Below are 25,169 nucleotides of genomic sequence, written 5' to 3'. Positions count from 1 at the left end.
ACCCTGTGAATACATGTAACAATATATCTATCTATCGGAGTTGCATACTTACACCATATGTGTACATGTAACAATATATCTGTCTATGTACCTTGTGTACTGATCCCCTGTGAATACATGTAAGAATATATCTATCTATCTACCTACGATGCATACTGACACTCTGTGAATACATGTAACAATATATCTGTCTATCTGCTCAGTATACTGACCCCCTGTGAATACATGTAAGAATATATCTATCTTTCTACGATGCATATTGACACTCTGTGTGTGCATGTAACATTATATCTATCTGTTTACGTTGTATGCTGACACCATGTGTGTACATGTATCTAATATATCTATCTACATTGTATACTGACACCCTGTGAATACATGTAACAATATATCTATCTATCTACTAGTACCTTGTATACTGATCCCCTGTGGATACATGTAAGAATATCTATCTATCTACCACGATGCATACTGACACTCTGTGTGTGCATGTAACAATATATCTATCTGCCTACGTTGTATACTGAAACCATGTTTGTACATGTAACAATATATCTGTCTATCTACCTTGTATACTGACACTCTGTGAATAAATGTGAGAATATATCTATCTATCTACGTTGTATACTGACACGCTATGTAAATGTAACACTCTATCTATTTATCTACTCAGTATACTGGCACCCTGTGTGTACATGATTCGTGCACGGTGAGCACATGCGTTGTCGACCTGAAATGATGTGTATGATTTTGGGTTCGAATACCGGTTCGGCCCGATTTTATTTCTTGGTTTGTCAGCGCCATGCCCGTGCTCGTGGTTTTCACCAAAGTTCGGGCTTTGCTCCCACACTAAGCTGACACGCCGTCATTTAACTGTAATACTGTTCAAAGCGGCGTTAATCACAACTCACACACTCACTCCACAACAAAAGTCATGAGGTCTCAGGTTGTCAATGGCTTGACGTTTATTTCGGCGTCGCCAGACAGGACAACGCCTATCAAGGAACTGCAAAGTTTCGACGTTGTGTACACCATTGATACATTGGTGTTGTTGGCAACATGATAATTTTAAAGGGGCGGCACAACACATGGAGATGAGCTACAAGTAGACGATTTCTAATTCTCTGACGCGTAACTCGTACTCCTGTAGCCCAATGAAAGGTTGCAATTTCATTCGCCGTTTGGTTTGAGCTCCATTTCGTTGAGTCTAGTTTCGAATTAATCGATCATATAACTCTTACCGTTGACCTCGGACGCCCTGGACGGGGTCGATCGTCAACATTTTCGGTTTATAGGTGCCTGTTCCATTGTTTGCTAATCACAGACTGTGAAACATTAGACGTGTTGGCCACTGCACGCTGACCTCTGCCAGTTTCCTGCATGCCAATAGCCTGTAGACGCTCCGCGCACTGCAGACGCCGCATCGCTAGTTCATACACAAACAATGAAATCAAGTTAATCACAACTGTATGGTAATCAGATCAATAAGATTCAGATAAATAATGGCCCACAGAGATTAATCGACCTTCCTTGAACGTGTCAAAATCAGGGATGACACCCTACGCAAGTGAGGCATGTGCAAACTATAGGATGTGTTTTGGTGTTGTCTCACACACATAAACGTTCTTGCATAGACTGTTTGTCGTCAACAATTATATTTGTTCTAATACTTGGTATTGACATTGAAATTTCAAGATCCCCTAATTTCATTTTGAGTATATATGGCTACGTTGTATTGAACGTACATTTAGATTTATGGGTCCAAATGACTAGATCCTGGTGTTGACTACTTTTTGCTGAATAGTGTTTGCGGAATACGCGTTCTTGATATCAGATGCCAAACTTCCCTGTTCCCTGTCACAAAAGCATTCAACCTGTTACCTAAACGCGAATACCAATTCAAATTGACAATTTAATATAGATATTAAAACGTTTAAAAACAGTGCCAAGGCACTGTAGCTGACTTGGATAGGTAATCGAGAATTTAAATTAAAAAAACTTGCAGCATTATTTTCTAATAGTCTCTGCATGCATCCTGAGGAGTAAATGACAGTATACCGTCCTGAGGTAAGTCCCAAATCGGAGACGCCACACACTCTGTTTCAAATGGTTGCTCTTAGTGCCAGAGTCCCTATACTATCTGAAATCCTCTTAAACGTTCCAACCAAACATGGAAGGTATCTAAGTACCCTTCTCTATCAACCTATTTCTCTGATAATGCTGTATAACCTCCAACTTTAAAAACGATAACTTTATACGATACTTATACGATAAGTTTAATTTTTTGCAATGATTTTCTACTGAGGGGGGTCTCTCTGTTTATAACCAGATATTCACGTGGAGTATAGGATATCAGACTGTTATATACAATTGTCCTCTTTATGGAAGTCGGCGGGAAATGTATATCACAAAGACAGGTAATCATCATTATATTTGTTTAGAAAGACTTTGTCAACTGTCCAACAACGATAAAATGATAATTTTTACAAGATTTCTTATGTACGTGTTCTCAACCCACAAAAATATCAATTAGATAAATATAATGTAAATGTTTTTTTGTACAATGTGTCTAATGACATTTATACAAACAAATCTGTTTGTCTGTCTGTCTGTGGTAAAGCAGTTGCCTGAGATGGTGATAATCCAGATTTCTGTAACTCAGACACTTATAATTTTGTTTGTCAACAGGACTATAAACAGTTACGCGCATGCCCAAAGATAGTGGCAAAGCATGCAAGTGCTACTGTTTCTTTCAGATTAACGGATAAAAGACCAAATTTCACAGGCCTTTTTTAACCACACCTGGCCAAAGCAACGTTGTCTTTGTTGGCTGCCCAAGCATGTTAGCACAGTAGATATATGAAAAGCTGATCCTGCAGCGAAAGCAGCTCTGGACAAACCGTTCTTTCCACTTCATAATTCCTATATAATTCTTAATGCAATCAAAGAAGGAATTTCTTTTTACTCACATAAAGCATCTGAGACAAGTGGATTCTCAAAAACCTTTATTACTTTATTGTTTCCAATCTCGTTTGCCTTTGGGGTTTCACATGCATGCATGCTCGATTGTACTTCGGAAGTTTTGAAGTGTGGACACCAAAGGCTGGAATATAGCTCTACATAAAGGGAAATGTTCCTATTGGATATATCTACATAAAGAAAACAGGAGTACCTTATCCCTCCCACAAGAAGGACAATTCACTTCAGTTCCCGATTGTTTGTTTTTTCATCAAGTTAAGTTTGTACAGTGTGGTTCTACAAGATGACTGCTGTATAAACTATGTCTATGGGGGTTGTTCTCTTTAATGTGACGATGTATTTTGTGTTGTGAGAATAACTGGTGAAACATCGTAAAAACAATGAAATCGTGCTGATTCTTTGTTTCTTGGTGTACTGAAGCCGAGGTTATTTATTTTCACTGATTGTGGTCCGAGACTTATTTAACGTATGGAGGTCAGGAGATTGAGTAACAATGTTAAACATATCAAACCCCTAGAGGCAGAGGAGAATCCTCAGCACTTGGATCGAGATTCCTCTCTTTTGACATTTCAGGATAAATATATTATCACATGAGCATGCTCTTTTCAAGATTTCAAACAGAGTCATACTAATCTTGCTCAGTTTGATTACAACGTTCAATGCCCCAGTAAAGCTTTCAAAACGTTTTATGGTAGTCACGTAGAGGACAGTTCCAAAATTGGAGCATCAGTGACAAAAATGATGTAAGATGCAATTACTTATTTTGACTTGTACTATATGCTCCCGTGTGTTTTCAGGTGAACATTTGACTTGCCTTTGTATGTGTTTGTAAAGGGGGACACCGGTGGGGCAGGATACCTTTTCGCGAACACCTGGTATTATCACTATTTGAAAGAGATTAATAAACACATGCACATGAAAGAGGCGGAATCATACAGTCGACTCTGCTTATGGCAGACATTTCTTATGGATATGGAAAACGTTTTTCGCTTTTATTTATATATAATCCTCAGATTAAGTAGACCTTGCTTGCCCGTAGAACCAACGTTTATTGTAGTTGACAAAGTTGGCTATACTTTTATAGTTTGTTTCACATTAGATTTGTGACATTTATCGACAGAAACTAATAAGATTATCTGTCACTTCACAGTCCTGGATTCATGATACATTTATAAACCATATAATGATCACATTAGTTACAAAAGGACAAAAGGACAAAATGTACGTCTTAATCACCAAATACATTTGCCCAAGCCGTGGATTCGAATTAATCATGTTAAAAGATTATGATTTTCACATCATTGATCCTGGATGTATACTTACACTAAATGTCAGTGAGGACAAAATATTTTTCTCCCCTCTGTAATTGATGAGTATGGAGATAATGTTTGATACATTATCTGTAACGTTGATTGATTTCGCTATAAAGAAATCATATTCAATTTTGTGTCAGCAGACAGGTCAAACGGTGCTTTCACCTGTTATATATTGAACAAATTGATTGGCAATACACGTGGTACATGTCTCTTATTGGATTGATGTTCCAAACTAAACATTAAAACATGCAAGCCAACTTGCATGCATTCCATAACCAGGCAGTGTTTTGGCAGTGTTAAAATAGCTCAATACGTGTAAGGAATCGACAGCTGAAGATCTACGTAATGAAAATGTCGTCTAGCCATGGTGAATTTGTTTTCCTAATTTTAGGAATCATGAAGTTAGTCCATGGTGACAACTGTTTTGACGTAGATTCTGTAGTTGAGCATGAAAAGTATATGGAACACCAGTTGTTCAGGAAGTTCTGGAGTCCGTCTCTCTACGACTGCGCATCAGAATGTCTCATGTCCTCAGCATGTGCGTCATTTGGATTTGACAAGAAAATGCACACCTGCCTTCTCAACACTAACAGTAGTGAAGCTGGTAATGTTGTAGACAGAACTGGATTCCTCTTCAGTGATATTCAACAATGGCCAAAGGTTGGTGCTCACAGTTTACTTTTTTCTCTAATTACAGGTCATCTTGTTTCCAGGGCGAGATGTTGTTGCCATACTGGAAACCTCATTTTCCCACAGTGACAATGTTTACAATATTTGTCACCAAAGGGGGGTTCCGGTGTTAAAGGTATAGAAATGATAAGAAAGTCTTTGGATAAGGGGGGCACTTATGGCCCAGTCGTCTAAGTTACCGCAATCCGCTGTGCACTGTTGCGACCCTTGGGAACACCAGAATCCCATGATTGTGGGTTGGAATCCCGGTTTGCCGCGATTATATTTTCTTGGTTTGTCATCACCATACCCGTGGTCGTGGGTTTCACAATAGTGGTGATCGTCTGAAACCTGCATCACTTCGGGCTTTCCTCCAACATAGAGCTACATCCAAAAACAAGTTACAGATTAAAAAATATGTTATTAGTATTTCAAACAAGATTTAAAAGCAATATGTCAAACATATTTAAGCATGACAATACTGTTTATGATTGGGTGTGAAACAGGAGCTATAAGTTACAAGAAATCTTTCTTCATCACTAAGCTATCTGTGGTTGTGGACAATACTAGCCAATACTGACCATCAATTCGTGGTCTAGTGGATAGAGCGTCTGCCCAGAGAGCGGATGGTTCATGGGTCGATCCCCTGGCCGTGTCATACCAAAGATGTTGAAATATTATACTTGCTGTTGCCCTGAATGGATGTCGGCATTAATAAAAAAAACAATATAATGTATCTGAGTGGGGTATGTATGTATAAGTATAATTATATATAAAAGTGACAAAACGTATTCCTATAACAATAAGAACTCTCTGCTGAAAGCATATGATATTAGACGATTCCGACTAAATCATTAGCATGTATTTCTGAATCACTTTCGAATAGTTATGATACCAGCTGTCCGCCAAAAGGTGAGCGTATCCTGCCTCACCAGTGGCACCCGTCACAAACACATACAAAGGCAAGTCAATTGTTCACGGGAAAGATAATTGACTGATTTCACCATTGTTGTCTCAGTAAACTTCATTTGCTTTCTTTTTTGACAAATTGTCCTGAGCCTTTGAAGATAGAGATGTGACAATGCCTATAGTCACCACTTTAAGTAACACATGCCCAAGGGATCAAGATATTCTGTTTGCGATGAGTTGGTCATGTGAGATTGTGGGGTGTACAAAGTTGAAAAATACAACGTTTTGATATTATTGAACTTGCTTCTTTTCTGATTGCAAAACTTCAAGCCAATAGTTTGACTTTTGTGAATCATCAAGGTGTTCATTCCACTTGTCTTAAATACTTCCTGTGGAAAAGTCACTCCTTGTATGAAGGATTATAGTTGATCTATGTACGTAAGACTGTAAGGGACATTCTCGCGATCTCAACTTTTGGAAACGAGCCAAATATGCCAAAAACTTGAGAATGCGAGATCGCGAGATTTGGTCAAAATCTCGCGTTCTCGTGTTTTTGGTACATAGCACTTTTTATCAAAAGTCGACAACGCCAGAATGCGACTTTCGGACATGATGTTAAATCTCGCAATCTCACAATCTCGACTTGTCATATTAGGCCACAAAAAAGTACAAAGTCGCGAGAAGGAATAAATACGACTTTTCATTTTCTCTCGATCTCGCGTTCTCGCGCTTTAGACGGTGTCCGTGCACATGAGTTATATCATAAGGTCAAGGCGCATGCGCAGGCGCTGGGCTACTAGCCCTGTGGTCATGCTTCTTACGCTCTTCATTCAAGTAGCATTGAGCAAATGTATGACTTGAGCTTGAAAATGCTATGTAATAAACATCCACAAAGTCCTATGTAGAGTCTTCTCCCATTGTTACAGTTTCCTATGTTCTTAGAATTTAAACCCTAAACATGCTCAATATAATTTAACAAAAGAAAATATGTAAATGAATGTCCAGTGATAGTGAAAACATTAAAGTGTCCGGAAGCTGGAAACCAAAAAAAATGAAATGGTCCGATGTTTTACACGACACCATATTCGCTACTTTAGGCCACACACAATTAATTAATAGATTTTCATCCGCTCCTGTCCTACTACAAAACATCCCACCTCACATTATTCTATCGCCTCCAAGTTCTTTGAAATAGAAATATCGCTTACATGCGTGTTCCTACTTTTTTTACTGCACACACATAGCCCTACCGAACAGGGCTATCCATATCTATTCATATCTATCCATATCTATCAACCGATGTCACTTCGTAGTACATTATTGTCAGAACAATAAGATCTGTGTACATCACGTCCATTGTGATACAAATTTAACATTACCTTGTCCGGAAAAATGAAATTTGATGATTAAAAAAACAATGCAGATGACAATAAAACTGATCGCCCAAACGCATCACGGCAACAGCCTTGGTAACCCGATGCACGTGAGTTCCGTGCAAACTGAAATGGACATGCGTTCCCCCATTTCTTGTCCTATAAAAATCCACCCAGATCGAAAAACATTCATTCGTTATTGAATTGCTACCACATACCAAGATTGACAGGAAATCAGCGAGACAAAGTCCTTTGACGATTGCAAGCGGGACAAACCGCCCGGCAAGTAGCCAATGCATTTCAAGTCCACGTAAGGATCATATACAGGCTCCAGCAACGGTACCAGACCACCAACACTACATCTGCCCGACCACGTAGTGGAAGACCAAGGGTCACCACCCGACGTTAGGATCGTCAGATTGTGCGACAGCATCTTCAAGATCGCTTTGTTTCTGCGGCGGAAACTGCTCGACAGACCATGGGGTACACCAGCGACACATTAGTGCGGACATCGTGCGTCGACGAATGACGAGCAGACACCTCCACTGCCACAGGCCACACCAAGGACCCATTCTGACACCACGTCATCGCCGGGACCGTCTTCACAGCACCAGCACTGGCACCACCAGCAGTGGAGAAGAGTCTTCTCAGAGGAGAGCCGTTAGTGTATCTCAACAGCAGATGGCAGAGAGAGAGAGAGTCTTGCCACGCCGTGGGGGACGTTATTCGGATGCTTGTGTTGTTGAGAGAGAAACGGGGGGTGGTCCGAGCATCATGGTGTCGTGTGGAATTGGTCTTGCATGATAACGCCTGTGCCAACACTGCGAGAGAAACAACAGACTTCTTCCAGCAGAATGGCATCAGAACCTTGCAGTGGCCTGCCTTCAGTCCCGATTTAAATCCCAATGAGCACCTGTGGGACGAGATTCAAAGACGGGCCGTGTTCACGGAAAATTTAAATTCCCGTGAGTCAGTGCGCTCATACCACAATAAGTCCAGCTTGGCCCTTCGATCAGCCGGAGCTACAGCCCGTTATCGCAGCTGGCCTTTGGTTATATCATCTAACATGGCAAAGTGAGCAAGAACCTAATCAGTGAGGGGTCCTTTATCCTCCTATTCGCCTTCTTGTGGAAATCTGATATCTCAACTCACAGCCGGTTAATATATACAGTATATATTTTGCGCTAAATATTCGAAACCCATTGAGTGGGCTGGTTTCAACGACATATGTACAGGGCCTCTATTTGAAATGGCTACAGCTCTCCAGTTTGAATACAAGTGTGTGTGTGCTGTTTAACGCCGCACTCAGCAATATTTCATATTAGTAAATGTTGTTAATGTGAACGGGATATTAGCTATATTAGGCTAATACACCTTGGACAATTTGACTTGGCAGACAAATTTTTAAATACATGATAGAATTTGTATGAACTAAGAATGCACCCGCACCTTGTCCCCCTTTTAACCAAAGTCTTCTACTAACTTGTTTTCTCGTTTCCTTCTAGTCTCTCTCTGGTCGGTGCAATCAAGTTGCGTGTCCCGAAAACACCCGGTGTGAAGTAACTCGACTTGGTCAGTCAACATGCGTTCCAGGTAACCATTATGTTTCCAATGAATCAGCAGGAGATGCACACAGTAGGAAGGTTTTGCCTGGTCCCAACTGGAGATGCTGTAAATTATTTGGATCAGTTGCCTGATCCCTTTCATGATTGGTAGATAGATATGAGTGAAAAAACATTTCCGGACAAGCAGTTTGCCAATTACGACGAGTAGCAAATGCAGTATATATTTCATAAAGAGTTTAAACATTGAAATTGAATGGTTAGGTCGCAAAAGTTTAAGTCAATGTCGAAAGTGTGTGTCAATATTTTATTGCGCTGTTATGAATACTTCTGTATGATATTGGACAATAAACACCTCACTTTCAATCAAGCCTCGTAGTTTTGGTACTTTAGTCGAGTCAATTTGATGCAACTGATATCGAAAGACACTTTGTTGAAATTCTATATACATACATAAAATACACATGAAAAGGGAACGATTATTTTTCAAACTATCGTCAAAGTCTGATTGAGATAAATATAAAATAGTATGATAATGACAAAACAAAATTATTCAGTTTTTGTTGTTGTTTTCTTTACCAATCCATGACAACAGTTCCTTAACATTCAACTTGACTTTTCTGTTTCCTGAAATATCACTTGAACATCTGTAGAAAACTTATTTGTTGTTTAGGGCCTGGGACCTTTGTTGTAGATACCTCAGATATCAATCCACTGATGCTTGAGAGGAGGGGGGTGTCGCATTCATATTGAGTCGCATTTTGGGCGAGGGGCCAGTGTTCGCATTCTTTTGGAGACGCATTAATTTCACGATTTACAGTATATATTTTTAGTAAACACGTGTTTTTCAGGACACTCTGAATGTCTAGCGAACAAGTTGTTCTGTAGGGGTTAAACCTGAGGACAAAACATGACCTGGTGTCATCATTGATTCCGTGATCCATTCATATAATTGCCTTCACTATTTTGATTTTTACGCCCTTTTGAATTTGTTTCGGTAAATACAAGTAATCGAAACTGAATACTTATGTTGACGTTTTATATTTTAAACATCCCTTTTGACATATTGACGTGGATTTCAATACAAAGCCTTGTGACTTATCTTCTCAAGAGTTCCAAGGGTGTGGTCAACCCCCCGGTGTTAAAGGCGCCACCATAACTTATGATGGTCACTACCAGGGAGCTGTGGCAACCTACTCCTGTGAACAGGATTTCAGAGTCTGCCATAACAATGTTACCAGCACCTGCCAATCATCTGGAGCGTGGGAGACTCCGTCAGGTCTGTGTGGACAGTACAGGTGGCACAATCCGGTAGGTGAAATGCTATTTTCGTCTTAGTTTCTGTCACAAATCAGATGTAGAAGATAAAATTCAATATTAAATCTGCAACAAACAATGTACAACAGGTTTAACGCATTGTCCCACCTGAAACAAAGTAGCAACATAAAAGTAACGTATCTTCGTAAAAGACCAAAATCGGTAATTATGCCCCGCCCATAAAACATTGAATCTGTTCATAACTAAATATTACTGAACGAGGGATTCGAAGGTGTAGATCTACCGATTAATATATATATATATATATCATAGTAAAATCAGAATATTACATAGCGAATTCGAAGTTCGAATGTTAAGCGCCTGGTAACATTTGATGTAAAAACCTCTTCTGTCCAACGTCCTAATCAACAATCGGATTTCGGACATGGATCGTGAAACTTCTTTCAAGTGTTTGTGTTGTCCTTGTCACGGTAGCCGACTCACTACGGCAAATATCACGGCTACAATTCTTGATTCCCTCCCAGCCGATCAATGCAAATCAATGACCATGACAGTAGCATGCCATGGGAATGCGCGCGCACGCACGCACGCACGCACGCACACACACACAAAAGCACGCACGCACGCACTCACGCACGCACACACACACACATCGGTGGTCAAGCTCGGTGACTTAGTTAATTGCATGTCATCGTTACGAACTTTCTAGAATTTTCAATTCTACTTTGTTTTGCATTGTCATGTCTTGTTCAGAGTGCGCCGTCTGACAACAAACAAATTAACGTTTAACCTCTTGGACTCAACTCCTGATGTCGATCACTGGATCGTCTGGTCCAGACTCGATTATTAACAGACCGCCGTCAAACAAACAAACAAACAAACAAACAAATAAACAGAACTTTTCAAATATAGTGATTCCGATCATTCAAACACAATGCAATACTTTGATTTGAATCTAACTTTGTACCGACTTCGCAAAAGCAATCACATCCTTTTTCGTATTTCTGAAACTGGGAACAGACAAATTCGCTTTATTTGTTTCTTATAGGTTAAAGACAGGTATTCATTTCCATGTGGTCCATCAAACAAGTTCCGACTGATAATCAGAGGGACACTTACAGCCGAAACAAGGTAATGAATGCTGACCGTATTTGTTGTTTGTTGACCGGACCTCGTATAATGTTGACCTTTGTAATGACCTTGATTTTGAGTGTCCACTATTATCAAAAAATAAAGTTACAATTCACACCGTGACATGATACAATCCTTTTCAAATTCTCAATAAAATGTTACAGAGCATGACATTTGTTTCTATTTGATAGTTATTCATAAACACATGCTCATGATGTGGTCGGAATCGTAAGGTCGACAGTCATACAGAAGAGATTTCTTATGAATATGGAAGGGATTTTGTCACTTTTATACAAAAGATTAAGAAGGATACTTTTTGATTTTTTAAAATTTCAATGTATTCTTGAAATGAATATATGTCCGATCGTAATCATTTCGTTTCCGGAGCGTAACTCGATAACCTTCCAATATTTTTCAACCACAATTGGCAGATATATCAAACAGATCCCGAAGAGGTGCCTTTTGCTATTTGCGGATTTTTTGCATTTTTGTTTTTCTCGATTTCAATGGAAACAATCTGGACAAGTCTCAAAAGGGTGAGAGATAGGTGTCGTTTCCGGAGCACAACTTGAAAACTGTATAAGACTTTTTATCCAAACCTGGTACATGTATTAACCAAGGGCTGAAGTGGTGCCTTTTGCTATTTCGGAATTTTTCAAAATTAGATTTTTCCTCTTTTCATGGCAACAAGTTTGACTCTGTGCATAGTGATGTGTTTGTCCGGACCATATCTCTAAAACTAATAGATATTCTGTCCTCAAGCTATGCACACACACATAGACCAGGTTGCCAAATAGTGCCGTTGGTTTAGGGGTGTTTAGAATATATATATTTTTCAGTTTCCATGGCAACAAGTTTGTCTTTGACTCTGATTTAGAAATACAAAGTTCCGAATCCCTATTCCATGGTATTGTTTTGATAGCTCGACAACTACTCTTGTATACAGACACACAGATTAGAAAGAAATTCTCTCAAGTTGGATTTAAAGTAACAGTCAGATGATTTGTTCTTTCGAATTTGTGGGGATCGGGGGGATATGTCATCTTCTGATGACTCTTGTTCTCATAACTGTGAAAGCCAAAAGGTATGTTACGTTTCCTCACTCTGTATGCTTGTTTGTGTTTCAACTTAATGTTTAGATTAAAACGAAAAGGTTAACCTGGAAATCAGTACGTACGTAATTTGTGACAAGAACAATGAATATATTGCAACACACAGTTTGAGATTTATAATAAAACAGGCATTACAAAAAGTCAAATAAGTGGCAGCAGCAGAAGTAACTAAAATCCCTGAATGTCCAGAAGTGTGTCACTGTCGCATGCCAAGAAACCAGTCTTCATTCTTCAATCTAGAGGCACGGGTGGCCCAGTCGTAAGGCGCCGCGATTCGCTGTGCAGAGTTGCGTTCCTGGGCACGCCAGAAACCTATGATTGTGGGTTCCAATCCCGGTTCGCCCCGATCATGTTTCTAGGGTTGTCAGCACCATACCCGTGCTCGTGGGTTTCACCGAAGCGGTGAACGTCAGAGACCTGCATCACTTCGAGCTTTCTTCCCACATTAAACTTACACGCCGCGATATAACTGGAATACTGTTAAAAGCGGCGTTAAACCCAACTCACTCACTCTTCAATCTAGAATGTTGTTGGAATAGTATATACAGCGAGGTATACATTGAATAAAAATGAATCTCTGATATTTATGCATTTACTTCACGGTATATGTGCATGTTTTTGATGAAAGTTGTTTTCTTATGTAGTTGACATATTGCTAAATATAAACTCACTCATTTCATCTACATCACAATACAGTTGGGATCTCGGGCTTAAGAAACACGAAGATGTATTATTCTACTCAGACTTTCGCTTTAACCTTGGTAAACGGATCATCATGAACACGAAGTTAGATGGAAGCTTGGGTCAAGAGGTGCATGCCGATCTTACAATGGAGGTTGGACAAGAATCCCAGGTCCAAATAACCCTTCAAGATGGAGTATACAGGGTATGTACAGAATGTAAACGGCAAGCAGAGTAGAATACAGTGTTTATCTTTCAGTGGAATTTAAACTTCAGACAGCAGAGTATACCTGGAAATACAGTTGAATTTAATCTTAAGACAGAAGAGAATACATGTTTTGTGTAAGAGTTGAATGTAAACTTAAGACAGTAGAAAATACATGTTTATATATCAGTGGAAATGGCAAACAGGAGTATCCAGTGTATTTATATCAGTGCAATGTAAACTGCGGACATTCGTGTATATACAGTATGTTTATTTGACCTTTGTGATAATTAGTGTATATAATTGTTTTGCAAATAGCAGAGTTTCTTAAACATCTGGTTCAGACTTTGTGTATGAGGATGGTTAAACATTAAACATAGAATAAAGTAATAGCCGATCTTATTTCAGTTGGTAATCGATGGTGTCAGCATTCACAACTTCACCGAGAGACGCTCCGGGGCAAAACCTAACAGCATCTTCTTCTATGGTGACGTCTCTGTTAGTGTGATGGAGTGGATATCTTAAACCGAACCACTCGAGAGCAACGCAATGCCTTCATCACATAGGTTTTCATGAGCTCGTGCAGCGGATATGTTTATTTGTGTCATTTGAGACAATGATTGTATCCCTAAAATCAATACAGAATGTGTTCAGACTCATTACTCACTAACACTTTGATTCGATTTGAGAAATCACATATCTTCTTTGCCTGTTGAAAGGTTATGAGCACAATAAAACGAGCAAAGAGAAGTCATTCCTGTCATCTTTGGCTTAGCCAAAACCCATGACGTCAAGTAGCTTTTCAAAGGTATGAATGCAGTAAATGTGGAATATGTAGATTGATGACGTGGGGATCATCAGAAAGATGACATATCCCCCGGCAGCTGTCTGTAGAAGTGACCACAAGTAAATGTGCAATTCTGTATGTAATGAGTCAAGAGTTGAATGTTCTTTAAGAAGCATACATTGTTTACCAACAAAAGATCCACCATGGTCGCATCCATATGAAATGGAAAGTAAAACATGTGTTTCTGTGGGTTTTTTTGCAAACAAATGACGAAATGTCCCCCGCCTGTATATACACCATAGTACCAAATATGAAGACAATCCAGCGATTAGTTCTTGAGATGTTGTGGCAACACCGTTTTCCAACTCCAAAAGCAGATTTGCCTGCTGTGACCTTGAAAATGGGGTCAAGGTCACATTAACCGACTGGTGTCTGCGGTGTCTGTATATACACCATAGTTCCAAATATGAAGACAATCCGGCGATTAGTTCTTGAGATATCGCAGCAACACCGTTTTCCAACTCCAAAAGCAGATTTGCCTGCTGTGACCTTGAAAATGGGGTCAAGGTCACCAAAACCGACTGGTGTCTGTATATACACCATAGTTCCAAATATGAAGACAATCCAGCGATTAGTTCTTGAGATATCGCGGCAACACCGTTTTCCAACTCCAAAAGCAGATTTGCCTGCTGTGACCTTGAGAATGGGGTCAAGGTCACCAAAACCGACTGGTGTCTGCGGAGTCTGTATATACCCATAGTTCCAAATATGAAGACAATCCAGCGATTAGTTCTTGAGATATCGCGGCAACACCGTTTTCCAACTCCAAAAGCAGATTTGCCTGCTGTGACCTTGAAAATGGGGTCAAGGTCACCAAAACCGACTGGTGTCTGCGGAGTCTGTATATACACCATAGTTCCAAATATGAAGACAATCCAGTGTTTAGTTCTTGAGATATCGCGGCGAAAAACAGGTGGGACGTACGGACGGACGTACGGACGTACGGACGGACGGTCGTGAATACTATATCCCCCGCTCCGCGCTTTCGCGCGGCGGGGGACAATTACAAGAAACAAGCGTATAGTCAACGAAGTCATCTATATCCCCCACCCATTTGTAAACGTTATGGTCCCAAACCAGGTAACTGACCCAACATTTCTCTTAGCCCATGTCAAAATAGCTGCAATGGAAATTCTAAAATAAACATGTCTAAAACTCCTTAATATCAAATGGCACCTGTTCAGTATGTACTCTATATATTAGGACATGCAATGTTTGGCAAGGAAATATTTCACAGTTTAGTTATACAGTTATACTCCATAGGTGAACCCACCCTATATGAAAACTTAAATCCAACTTGTTGCCATGGAAACATAAAAAAATAAAAATTCCAAAGTAGCAAAAGGCACCAGTTTAGTATGTGCCTGGTAGACATGCAAAATTTTGTAAGAAAGTATTTAACGGTTTTCGAGTTACGCTCCGGAAACGAACACCACCCTTATAGAACCTTAGTCCAACTTGTTACCATGGTAACATGAAAATAAAAATGTATAATATTCCTTAATATCAAAAGGCACCAGTTCAGTATGAGTCTGGTAGACATGCAAAGTTTTGTAAGAAAGTTTTGAATGGGTTTTGAGTTATGCTCCGGAAACGAACACCACCCTTACAGAACCCAAGTCCAACTTGTTACCATGGAAACGTAAACAATAAAAAATTCTAAAATTCCTATATAGCAAAAGGCACAACTTCAGTATTTGACTGATAGATATAACAAGTTTCGATCAAATACACTGAATTATTTTCGAGTTCTGCCCCGGAAAAGGAAATGATTACGGACGGACAAACGGACGGACAGACTGACAGACAGACTGACTGATCGCTATATCCCCCCGCATTATATGTGGGTTATTCTAATTATTACCCATACTCAGTTTTGATGCTTTACGTCGTTTAAATGTGCTGCATCCACCCGGCCATCTCTAATGTATTCATCCTCAGAAAAAACAAGCGGCTTTTCACTACTAACCGCTTCACTCTTACCAATATAAATTCAAACGATATGCAATGTAGTACCAGAAAACAAAATTGAGAATTCTCATTAAAAACTGCAAACTCACGACTTTGTTTAACAACAATTTATAACAATTGATAATACATGTTACTGATAAAACTTTTAGTTATCAGAGACAAATAAATTTACAAAACAGTCAAGGCTAGGTCAGACCGTTGCCAACAGTCCCGGAAGCCAGAGGTGCCGAGAATGCACCGATGCTGTTACCGACGAATTTCGCTCAATATGTCAGTATTGTAAACTGTCATCTTCAACAACAATGAAACCTGGCTAAACAAAGTCACAAAGTCAATAGTTAAAGAACATGTGTGTCACGAAAACAGGTGGGAATGTCATACAAGAAGAATCAAGTCAGTCGCAGTGCGAGATGTTTGACCTAGATCTCGGCCGAAGTTTCAGAGTATCAAAGTTGGAAATTTGATCGATTGTTAAAAAATTGTGCATTAAAGTGATGTTAAAGTAATACAATATTGGTACTTTGTTTTTATTTGAAAAAAGATTCCGTATATTGTTCTAGTCAAAGTCACGCATTTGCGAGAATGACATCAGCATATAATTCATGAATGAAAGCACGTGTGGTTTGTGAATGAAATGTGAAAGCTCAAAAGTAGTTCCTGCAGTCAGTGTCAGCCAATGAAATAGCGTAGAATTTTAACCAGCCAATGAACACCGAGAATGACCAAAATGCACATGAGCAAATATCCAAAAGTTATTATTCTTTCCATAAGTTAGCTGTTCAAACTTCTATGCACCTTGAGTTCAATATAGCTGAAACGTGATCTAGTTACTAGTGATTGAGAAAGGGGATTTGTTGCACAAAACTGACTCAGTAACCACCACAGAGAACAAGGCTGCATGGTTTTGCCCTCTTCGTGATGGTGGTACCTGCATATATTTGGAGCAAAATATTTCTCCATCAACCTTAAACCTAAATTGGCATACATCACTGTCATTAACCCAAGTTCCATATGGCACACTTCGAACAGTAGATTTTCAAGTTAAAGGTCATCTGTCCTCACTCTGTCGATGGACACCATCAGAGCCCAAACTAACTGCCATTGTTGTCCCATGGGACCCGTACAGATTCCGGGGAAGAATAGGTCTTAAACAGCTTATGGCGACTATGCTTGTCGTAAAAGACAACTAACGGGATGGCTCGCTGACTTGGTTGATCCATGTCATCGATCCCAATTGCGTGGCGCGATGCTCATGAAATTAATCACTGGATTGTCTGGTCCAGACTGGATTATTTACAGACCGCCGTCATATAGTTGGAATATTGCTGAGTGCGGCGTTAAACAACAAACCAACCCACCAACCAACGTTGTCCCATGGAAGCACTCTGATCCCGAATTGTGTCCTGGGGAATGTTTATCCACTAAAGAATCGGATACAGAACAGGAAGAATAGTTTGAGCATGATATTAAATAATTGGATATAAAATAGGTGGAGTAGTTTGAGCCTGAGACTCAAGAATTGGATGGAAGACACAGGGAGTATTCTGGAAATATATTATAGGTTAAGTAAAGTATAGTGATTTAAGAGAGGCACCTGGAGTTTTTTTCCAAATTAAATTAAATATAAAACTGTAATAAATAACTGGTACTAAAACATCTGACACAATATTCGGGATTGTTCTTAACCTGGCATTTCAGAATAGAAAATGAGGAAGAGGGGTTGAAAACCTTTATAATACAAGATATGTTTGATCCTTTCTGTAATCATTTTAATTCAAAATAAGGGGAGTCATTGGGGCCCAGTAGGGGAGTTAGCTGAGTCTAGTGGGAGTGTTTTGAGCCTGGTTAGGGGAGTCATGTGAGCCCAGGCCCATATGACTCTCGAGTCACATTTAGGGGGTCGTTTGAGCCTACCACACCGGGCAGATAACGAGGGTGTCAAGGGCTTGGCCGGAATTTTGACTGTAAACAACAACTAAGCTGCTAACTCTATATTAATAACTGTCAAGGTTACTACAATGTATCGGTATTGTACGGGCGCCTCAATCAAATTTCTGCCACTTACAATCAGCACCACTGCCTCTAACAAAACTACTGCAACATATCGATATCTGGTATAAATCTTTTTGAAAACTTTACTAAGGGCATGAATGTTGTTACTCTAAAAGATTTGATAAAAAGAGTCGTATGATGCTCTCTGATAAATCTTCGTAGAGCATGTTTGATGTGTGGATTTTATATGAAGTCTCCTTTTTCATCTTGATTGAGATGATAATTTAGGACCAATGTGAGGTGAGAAAACATGTTAGCTATACAGACAGCCTCGTATTCTTAGGACCGCCTTGGGTTTGAAACCAGTAGCATGGGGCAATAAAGACATCTTTCAATGCCTGTGTAAGTATATCTTGAATAGATATGAATATATGAATAGAAGTGACAAAACCCTTCCCTAGCCACAAGTAATCTCGATTTTTCAGTTCCGACTGTATCATGAGCATGTGCTTATGAGTCAAACGGCAAGTCAACTGTTTAGTCAACTGTTCACTTGACAAAAACACAGGGACACATGGTACAAGTTAAAATAGGAAATGCACTGGACATTATTTTTGTCACTGATGCGTGGAATTGGAAAGGACCTCAGTGTGCCTACCATAAAACGTTTTGAAAGCTTTTATGGAGCCTTCGATGTTGCAAACCATCTAAGCAAGAGTTGTATGACGCTCTTTGAAATTTTGGAAGAAAGAGTATACTCGATTGTACCTTTAAAGTTGTGAAATGTAAACACTAAATACCGGAACTTCAGTAATATTGCTCGACAGGGAAAGTTGACGATTTGAAAGTTGAAGTCAGCCCTCTTGTAATACAGTCTTGTGGAGAGTGTTTTGTCACCCTGAATCAGTATGCATAGATCTGAATATGAAATGAATGCGGTGATCTCACTGGTCTCCTTTATTTATAGTCTAGGATGGTAAGTCAGTGCAAGGGAATTGGCTATTTAGTGGTTATTGAACGATATCAGATCATCGATACACCTAAACCTTGAGTTAAACTACTTGACCGAATTACCTTCTTTTGACTTCGCAAATCCGAGCGGCATTCCCAATCCATGTGCCTACGGAAACAGGTCGGCAAGACGGGGAGCACAATTGGTGCCCATGGGTTGCCTACGTCTTGCCTAAATGTCTTCCCCCAAGATTTGACAGATGCATTCAGAATTCCAGCATTTCACATATTTCTTTTTGTAAGTGAACTTCAGATGTCATTTGCTTTCTTTTTTTTACGAAATACCCTGAACTTCTGAAGATAGATATGTAACTGTATCCATGGTCACTACGTTTTGCAACAAAAGCCCCGTGTATCAATGAATGAAGTTTTTTCTTTTAGTTTGTCATGTGGGTTTGTGGTGTACAAAGTTGAGATTGCTTTGACTTAATGTCCACATTTGAGAATCCACAACGTATTAATACCACTTGTCTCAGATACTTTCTGCGAATATATATTTAAAGTCCTTCTTTGATTGTATGAAGGATAATGGTTAATCTTTGAGACAGGGATTTGAAAAGATCTGCATTTAGGGAACTGCAAGAGTGTCTCAGACGTGTATGTAAAATGTTAGCCCTTCGGCAGCCGGTTAAGAAGTACGGAGGTGGGGCTGTTATTATTGTTTTAATCATCTGTTTAAAATTTGACAATCATGCTGTACATATGTTTTCAGGGGGTAAGTCATTCCATAGTGTTTATTGAAGAAGGTATACATGAATGCTGGTATGTAGTATTTTGTTCATGTGGTGTACTGATAGTTCGTAACTCATATCTACTAATAGTTGATAATTTGGGTGGTAACATGTCATGTAACTACGATGGAAAATAAATTATAAAAATATGGTAAGTTGTACAAAACTATTAAGATTTTCTTCTATTAGATAGTGATTCCCATCCTGTCTCAAAATATAAACGCGATCTTGAAGAGAATTTAGGGAGACCTGTTACTATGCGAGCTGCTTCTAGTTGAATCATTTCAAGGTTTCGGAGTTTTCTTGACTACAGTTATCCCTTACCTCTGAAGCATATTCTAATATAGGTCTTGTTAAACGAGCTGTAATTTGGATTATGAAGTAAATGAGAATAAAGCCCAGATGTTTCAAGGAAATAGATGCGCAAAGAGCTGTATTGTTATAAATAATAACAGAACGTTTTTTACAATGGGTGAACAATATAAATGTTCTTTTATCCGGGTTAAACTTAACTAAACATATATTAGCCCGAGCTCTAAATCACTGTTTAATCTGTGTTCTATCACTTGTATGTGAAAAAACGATGTGCCATTGAAAGTATCGTTTTTCGAAAGGACGAGTAGAATTCTCTAGATTATCAGCTAGGTCATTGATGTAACCCCATAACAAGAAGAGGCCTAAGACTGATCCCTGTGGGACACCGGCTTCAGTACTTTTCCTAGATAAAAAGCTGCCATTATCAAAACGTCGCCCTAATTGTAATAAAGAAGTTGCTCATCCATAACAATTTTGTCTTAATTATCAAAACCCTTTCGTCTCCGATGACTTATATAGTCTTCTCACAATTGTAGTAGCTTTCCGGTTGTACCGTCTTTTTTTTATCTCAGAAAGTAATACTTTGTGCCAAACTCTGTCAAATCCTTCAGATACGTCACAAAATACCATACAATAATATTCATGCTGATCATCAAATGGAGCAATATCATTATATATTAATATTGATTGAGAGGTTGTATAATGTCCTGATTGATATTTGTACAGGAGATAATTCAGAATGAAATATTTATATATAAGTGTTTAATGACTAATCTCTCCTGTTATTTTCCAAAAATTGATAACAGGCTAAATGGGCTGTAGTTTTGGGGTAGTGTCACCTTTCTTGTATAATGGCATGATGTGGGCGAGTTTCCAGTTTTCTGGAAATATTGATTCTTTTAACGATCAATTAAAATAAATACATAATGTGATTGCAATCCTATCGGCTAAAGGTTTTAAAAGTTTGCGGTTTACATATTCTGGCCTGTTTGAATTATGGTTGTTAGTGACTTTATGAGATCACTTATTTCCGATTCAATGAGAATAATGTCCGATAGAGGGAGATCAAATGTTTGACAAGGTAATTAAAATCTGGAAACGGCTGATTACCATCAGCCACATTGCAAACAGAAACGAAATCGTTATTAAGTACACCTGCCTTTTCAACATCAGTAATACTACATCTCAATAATGTCCATTAGTGGGTACTCTTTGATTGGAGATGTGGTTCGAGCAAACTGTTAGTATTTTTACAGAAATTGCCTTTGGCTACTTTTTCATATTTTGAGAAAACACAGTTATGAGAAAAGAGTATTATTGAATACGTCACTAATAATCGTTTATTAGCGATACTTGTGTACTGAAAGAGTTATGAATGAAACCGATAGATTATTGAAATAGATTTGCTTGTCTTAAGTATTATCATTCAAATAAATGACATTTGTATCAGCTGTATTGTCTACGTTCTACCAGTAAGTATGCCTCCAGCAGCCCATGCTTGCCGTAAAAGGCGACTATGCTTGTTGTAAGACGACTAACGGGATCGGCTGGTCAGGCTCGCTGACTATGTTGATGCATGTCATCGTATCCGAATTGCGTAGATCGATGCACATGATGTCAATCACTGGATTGTCTGGTCCAGATTCTATTTTAAGAGACCGCCATCATATAGCTGGAACAGTGTTGAGTGCGGCGTTCAACAAAAAGAGAAAAGAAAAGTGAGTGAGCGTTAGTTGACTGTTTACATTTGTGCTTGATAACAGTCTTGTGTTTGAGTTTTGCAGCCGTGTGAAATACAATATAGAATTCAGGTACATTACCATATGACTATTTAACTTACAATTTGCATTGACCCTGCCCCATTGTACCTTAAAAAGACACGAAAGACTGGAGCTGCTGAAATTATTGCTCAATGTAAAGGCAAAGTTGGTTATTGGAAAGTTGCCTGATTGTCTTTTGAAGAGTTTTGGCATTGTTGGCATTCACGTTGAGCGGCATGCTGTCCAGTATTAGTAACACAAAGAGCATTCGTTTTCATTCGCAACTTTCAGTATTATCAATAATACACTAAAACCATCTAGATCGTTACTTCATCAAATGGATTAAACTGTTACCATCATTGCAACCTCGATAAACATACACCACCTCATGCGTCGTGATCCCATAATACTATTTCAATCCTTTTGTTATGGCTAATTTAATTTTCTAGAATAATTAACACGGACATTGACTTTTTGCCACAGAATGTCTACTTTTTATTGAGTGCGCAAATGATTTCGTTTGATAAACTTTCTGACACTTGACATGATGTTGAAAAGCGCAAGTGACTACAGAAGCGGAAGTGATCATGCGTGCGCATCCAAGATGGCGGCCTTTCCGGTTCCGGTGGCACATGCGCATCCAAGATGGCGGCACTTCAGGCTCCGACGGTGCGTGCATATCCAAGATGGCGGCACGTCCGGTTCCGGGAGGCGTGCGCACCTCAAAGAAGACGTCACATCCGGTTCCGGGGAGGAGGAGGAGGACATAAGAAGCGCTCGTAAATGAAAAAGAATTAACAGAAGCGCACGTAAAATCCTCCTCTTTCATTTTTATCACTATGATCTGAGCAAAAAACACGAGTTCACTGCATGGTAAAGTCATGCCAAAACTACACCAAGGCGAGTGTCGGCGCTGGTGATGACGTGGTGTAGCAGCAAGAGGAGGTTCATCTATACCCATGGATGCTGAGAAGCTTCTCTGCAGGGGTAGCAGTGGTGGTGGCGGTTCTGTCATCGGATGTGTCCACCCTCGTCTGATTTCAAGATGGGCTGTATTTCTTCAGGGTAAAAGGTTCCTTTGAGGACTTCACCATGATCATCTTTGATCCGATACATAGGAGGTGTTCTCCCTGTCACCAACCGGTCCAGCGTAAACAGTTCAGTTTTTTGTGCAGACGTACACGGGTGCCCGGCATTAAAAGAGAGGGGGATCTTGTCTTGTGGGACGACAGTCTTTGTGTTGTTATTTTCTTTTTTGCGCTGCTGCCGTTGTTGTTGTTCCTCTATGTAGTCTAACACCAGAATTTCTGACTGAGGATCTCCTGGGAGGACGTTCACAGGTCGCTGACCAATGATCCGATGCACACGACGGTTGTACGACTTGACCAACTGGGTAAGACTTTCAAATAGTGTCTGGTCCCATGCTGTGTCCTTTGAAACCGTTCCATCACGGCTGCTTTCGTTTCAGGATTTTGACTGGTGTAGAAATGAATGCCATGCTTCGTCATGAGAGCCTGGAAAGGGCAGTTGACAAATTCGCTGCCTTTGTCTGTTTGCAATTGAGCAGGGAGTCGGCCTTTGGCTTGTTGCATCAGCAAGGTTTAAAAACCTTCGGTCAAAGCAGAACTTCACTTGGCCTTTAGGGGTTGCACCCTGAAAACATTGATCATGCACAGCAGATATTTGAATCCTTGGTTGTCGTCTTGAAAGACAATCATGTCACTCAAGTCTGCTTGCCACAATTCATTGACGCCTCCCACACGATAGTGGTCTCTTGGAAAGGAGCGTCTGGCTGGTTTGTGCGAGGTGTAGGTACTTTGGGTTTGCAACCAACGCTTGATTTGACTTTGGGATGGCATGGTTTTCTTCTTGCTTTTACTGGTTCTTGCATGTTGAGCTTTACACAAAGGTCGCCAGCCTCCAAAACTTGAAGGATGTTCAGGATTAAAGTAGATTTTTTCCAACCAGGCCGTCCAAATGGAAGTAGGAAATCCTTTGTTTTGTTTCCGTGCAGCAGCAGTGGGAAGAATGCGCTGTCGCGTCTTGGTCTGTCGCTTCATTTCCCTCAGACTGGTGCCACTCAGTACATGAATGGCCTTTTATAGAGAGGGGAGAGATTTTTTTTCTTAGGTGGTGCTAAAGGGTATCCATGAACCTCGCCTGTTGATGAATCTGTCCTGTTTGGTATCAGACAGAGGTGGGGTCATCAACCATGGGGTTGGCATCTCATCTTTTTCTTCTTCCACTTGTGGATCCAGCTGTCGCAAAGGAGTTGGGGATGGCATCTCATCTTTTTCTTCTTCTTCAGCTTGTGGATCCATCTGCCGCCGCCTCCTTCTTCCTTTCTCTTTGTGACTTTGTGGGGAGAACTTGGGGAGGGGGAACTGGGTATTGGGTGTTTTTGGTGTGGCACGAGGATGTTGTTGCTGCTGCTGCTGCTGCTGCTTCTGCGTCCATTGCCATCGTTGAGGATTTCCAATCATTTCATGAGGGACATGACTGTTGGCCAAATGGTGACTCACTAAACCGTTGATCAAGTCCACAATGTGGGTGCCAGGGACAGGTTTCCCTTCCACGGTCAGGTTTCCCTTCCACGGTCAGGGTCCCCTCTGGAGTCCAACTCAAGTCGGAACTGTTTTGAATCAAATTCAATGCTTTACTGGACATGGCTCTAGGGACACTCATGACCACTTCGTCTATCACTTGTTGAGGAGGGGCAGGTCTACCTGTGGTGACCATCGTTGAAGGTGACCATCGTTGATGGTGATGGCGGTGGTTGTGGTGGTGTCACTTTGGGTTGTAGTGGTTTTATGTTGTTGTTGTTGTTGTTGTGCTGTTGGCGCTGCAACTCTGGCATGCATTGCAACAGTTGGTTATATTCTTGTTCCCGCATCTGAAAAGGCTGCTGTGACCTCTGCATCAACGCGTCCATCTCTTCCAAATTTTGGAGACGTTTCTTTTCCAAGAGAGGGGTGTGAAGTGTCTGACGATGACGTTGTTTGGTGGCCTGTAGACTTTGCCATGTGTCTTCAGGCACCAACACCATCTTGCGTGCGTACTTCATGGTGACACACCACACACTGATCCAAACCTTCCTGGTGTCAGACAATTTATTACTTTCCTCCAAACAAAGAGGCTAGGGCAGAGCCAATAAGAGCCAGATTGTCCAGAACCCAGTCGAAAGAAGACTCCCCAGGGCCCATGTTACAACTGCCAAGTCGTGGGCCATTACCCTGCAGATTGCCCAGAAGACTTCAGCAGCGCCGTCCATGTCGACACCAGTGACACAAGTGACACAAGTGCTTCATCTCATAGAAGCCATGCATA

General features: G+C 40.1%; 2 protein-coding genes across 2 annotated transcripts; one reads left to right on the top strand and one right to left on the bottom strand.

The window, feature by feature from the left end:
- Window positions 1–4,558: 4,558 nt before the first annotated feature.
- On the top strand, window positions 4,559–13,951 carry LOC124112209 (sushi, nidogen and EGF-like domain-containing protein 1). The gene is made up of 6 exons (XM_046472215.2): window positions 4,559–4,955; window positions 8,752–8,839; window positions 9,920–10,119; window positions 11,135–11,217; window positions 13,026–13,215; window positions 13,624–13,951. The coding sequence occupies exons 1-6, from the start codon at window positions 4,641–4,643 to the stop codon at window positions 13,738–13,740; spliced, it is 993 nt and encodes a 330-aa protein (XP_046328171.2). The 5' UTR covers window positions 4,559–4,640; the 3' UTR covers window positions 13,741–13,951.
- Window positions 13,952–22,853: 8,902 nt separating this feature from the next.
- Window positions 22,854–24,906, bottom strand: LOC125381615 (putative uncharacterized protein DDB_G0294196). Its single transcript, XM_048398700.1, has 3 exons — window positions 24,569–24,906; window positions 23,998–24,341; window positions 22,854–23,164 (listed from the first exon to the last, which is right to left on the bottom strand). The coding sequence occupies exons 1-3, from the start codon at window positions 24,904–24,906 to the stop codon at window positions 22,854–22,856; spliced, it is 993 nt and encodes a 330-aa protein (XP_048254657.1).
- Window positions 24,907–25,169: the final 263 nt, after the last annotated feature.

This window comes from Haliotis rufescens, unplaced genomic scaffold, assembly GCF_023055435.1.
Source record: "Haliotis rufescens isolate VD_foot unplaced genomic scaffold, xgHalRufe1.0.p SCAF_19, whole genome shotgun sequence".
NCBI lineage: Eukaryota > Metazoa > Mollusca > Gastropoda > Lepetellida > Haliotidae > Haliotis > Haliotis rufescens.
Note: the sequence above shows the minus strand (reverse complement) of the source record. Positions and strands in the feature narration are given on the sequence as shown.

What these genes read in the sequence shown, in the direction of transcription:
- LOC124112209 (XM_046472215.2), top strand. Translation starts at nt 4,641, where the DNA reads ATGAAAATGTCGTCTAGCCATGGTGAATTTGTTTTCCTAATTTTAGGA. An exon ending in TCAGTCAACATGCGTTCCAG is followed by an intron (nt 8,840 to 9,919) that starts GTAACCATTATG and finishes TATCTTCTCAAG; the next exon opens with AGTTCCAAGGGTGTGGTCAA. An exon ending in ACACTTACAGCCGAAACAAG is followed by an intron (nt 11,218 to 13,025) that starts GTAATGAATGCT and finishes ATCACAATACAG; the next exon opens with TTGGGATCTCGGGCTTAAGA.
- LOC125381615 (XM_048398700.1), bottom strand. Translation starts at nt 24,906, where the DNA reads ATGAAGTACGCACGCAAGATGGTGTTGGTGCCTGAAGACACATGGCAA. An exon ending in TTCAACGATGGTCACCACAG is followed by an intron (nt 24,342 to 24,568) that starts GTAGACCTGCCC and finishes TTTGGCCAACAG; the next exon opens with TCATGTCCCTCATGAAATGA. An exon ending in CAGATTCATCAACAGGCGAG is followed by an intron (nt 23,165 to 23,997) that starts GTTCATGGATAC and finishes ACGTCCTCCCAG; the next exon opens with GAGATCCTCAGTCAGAAATT.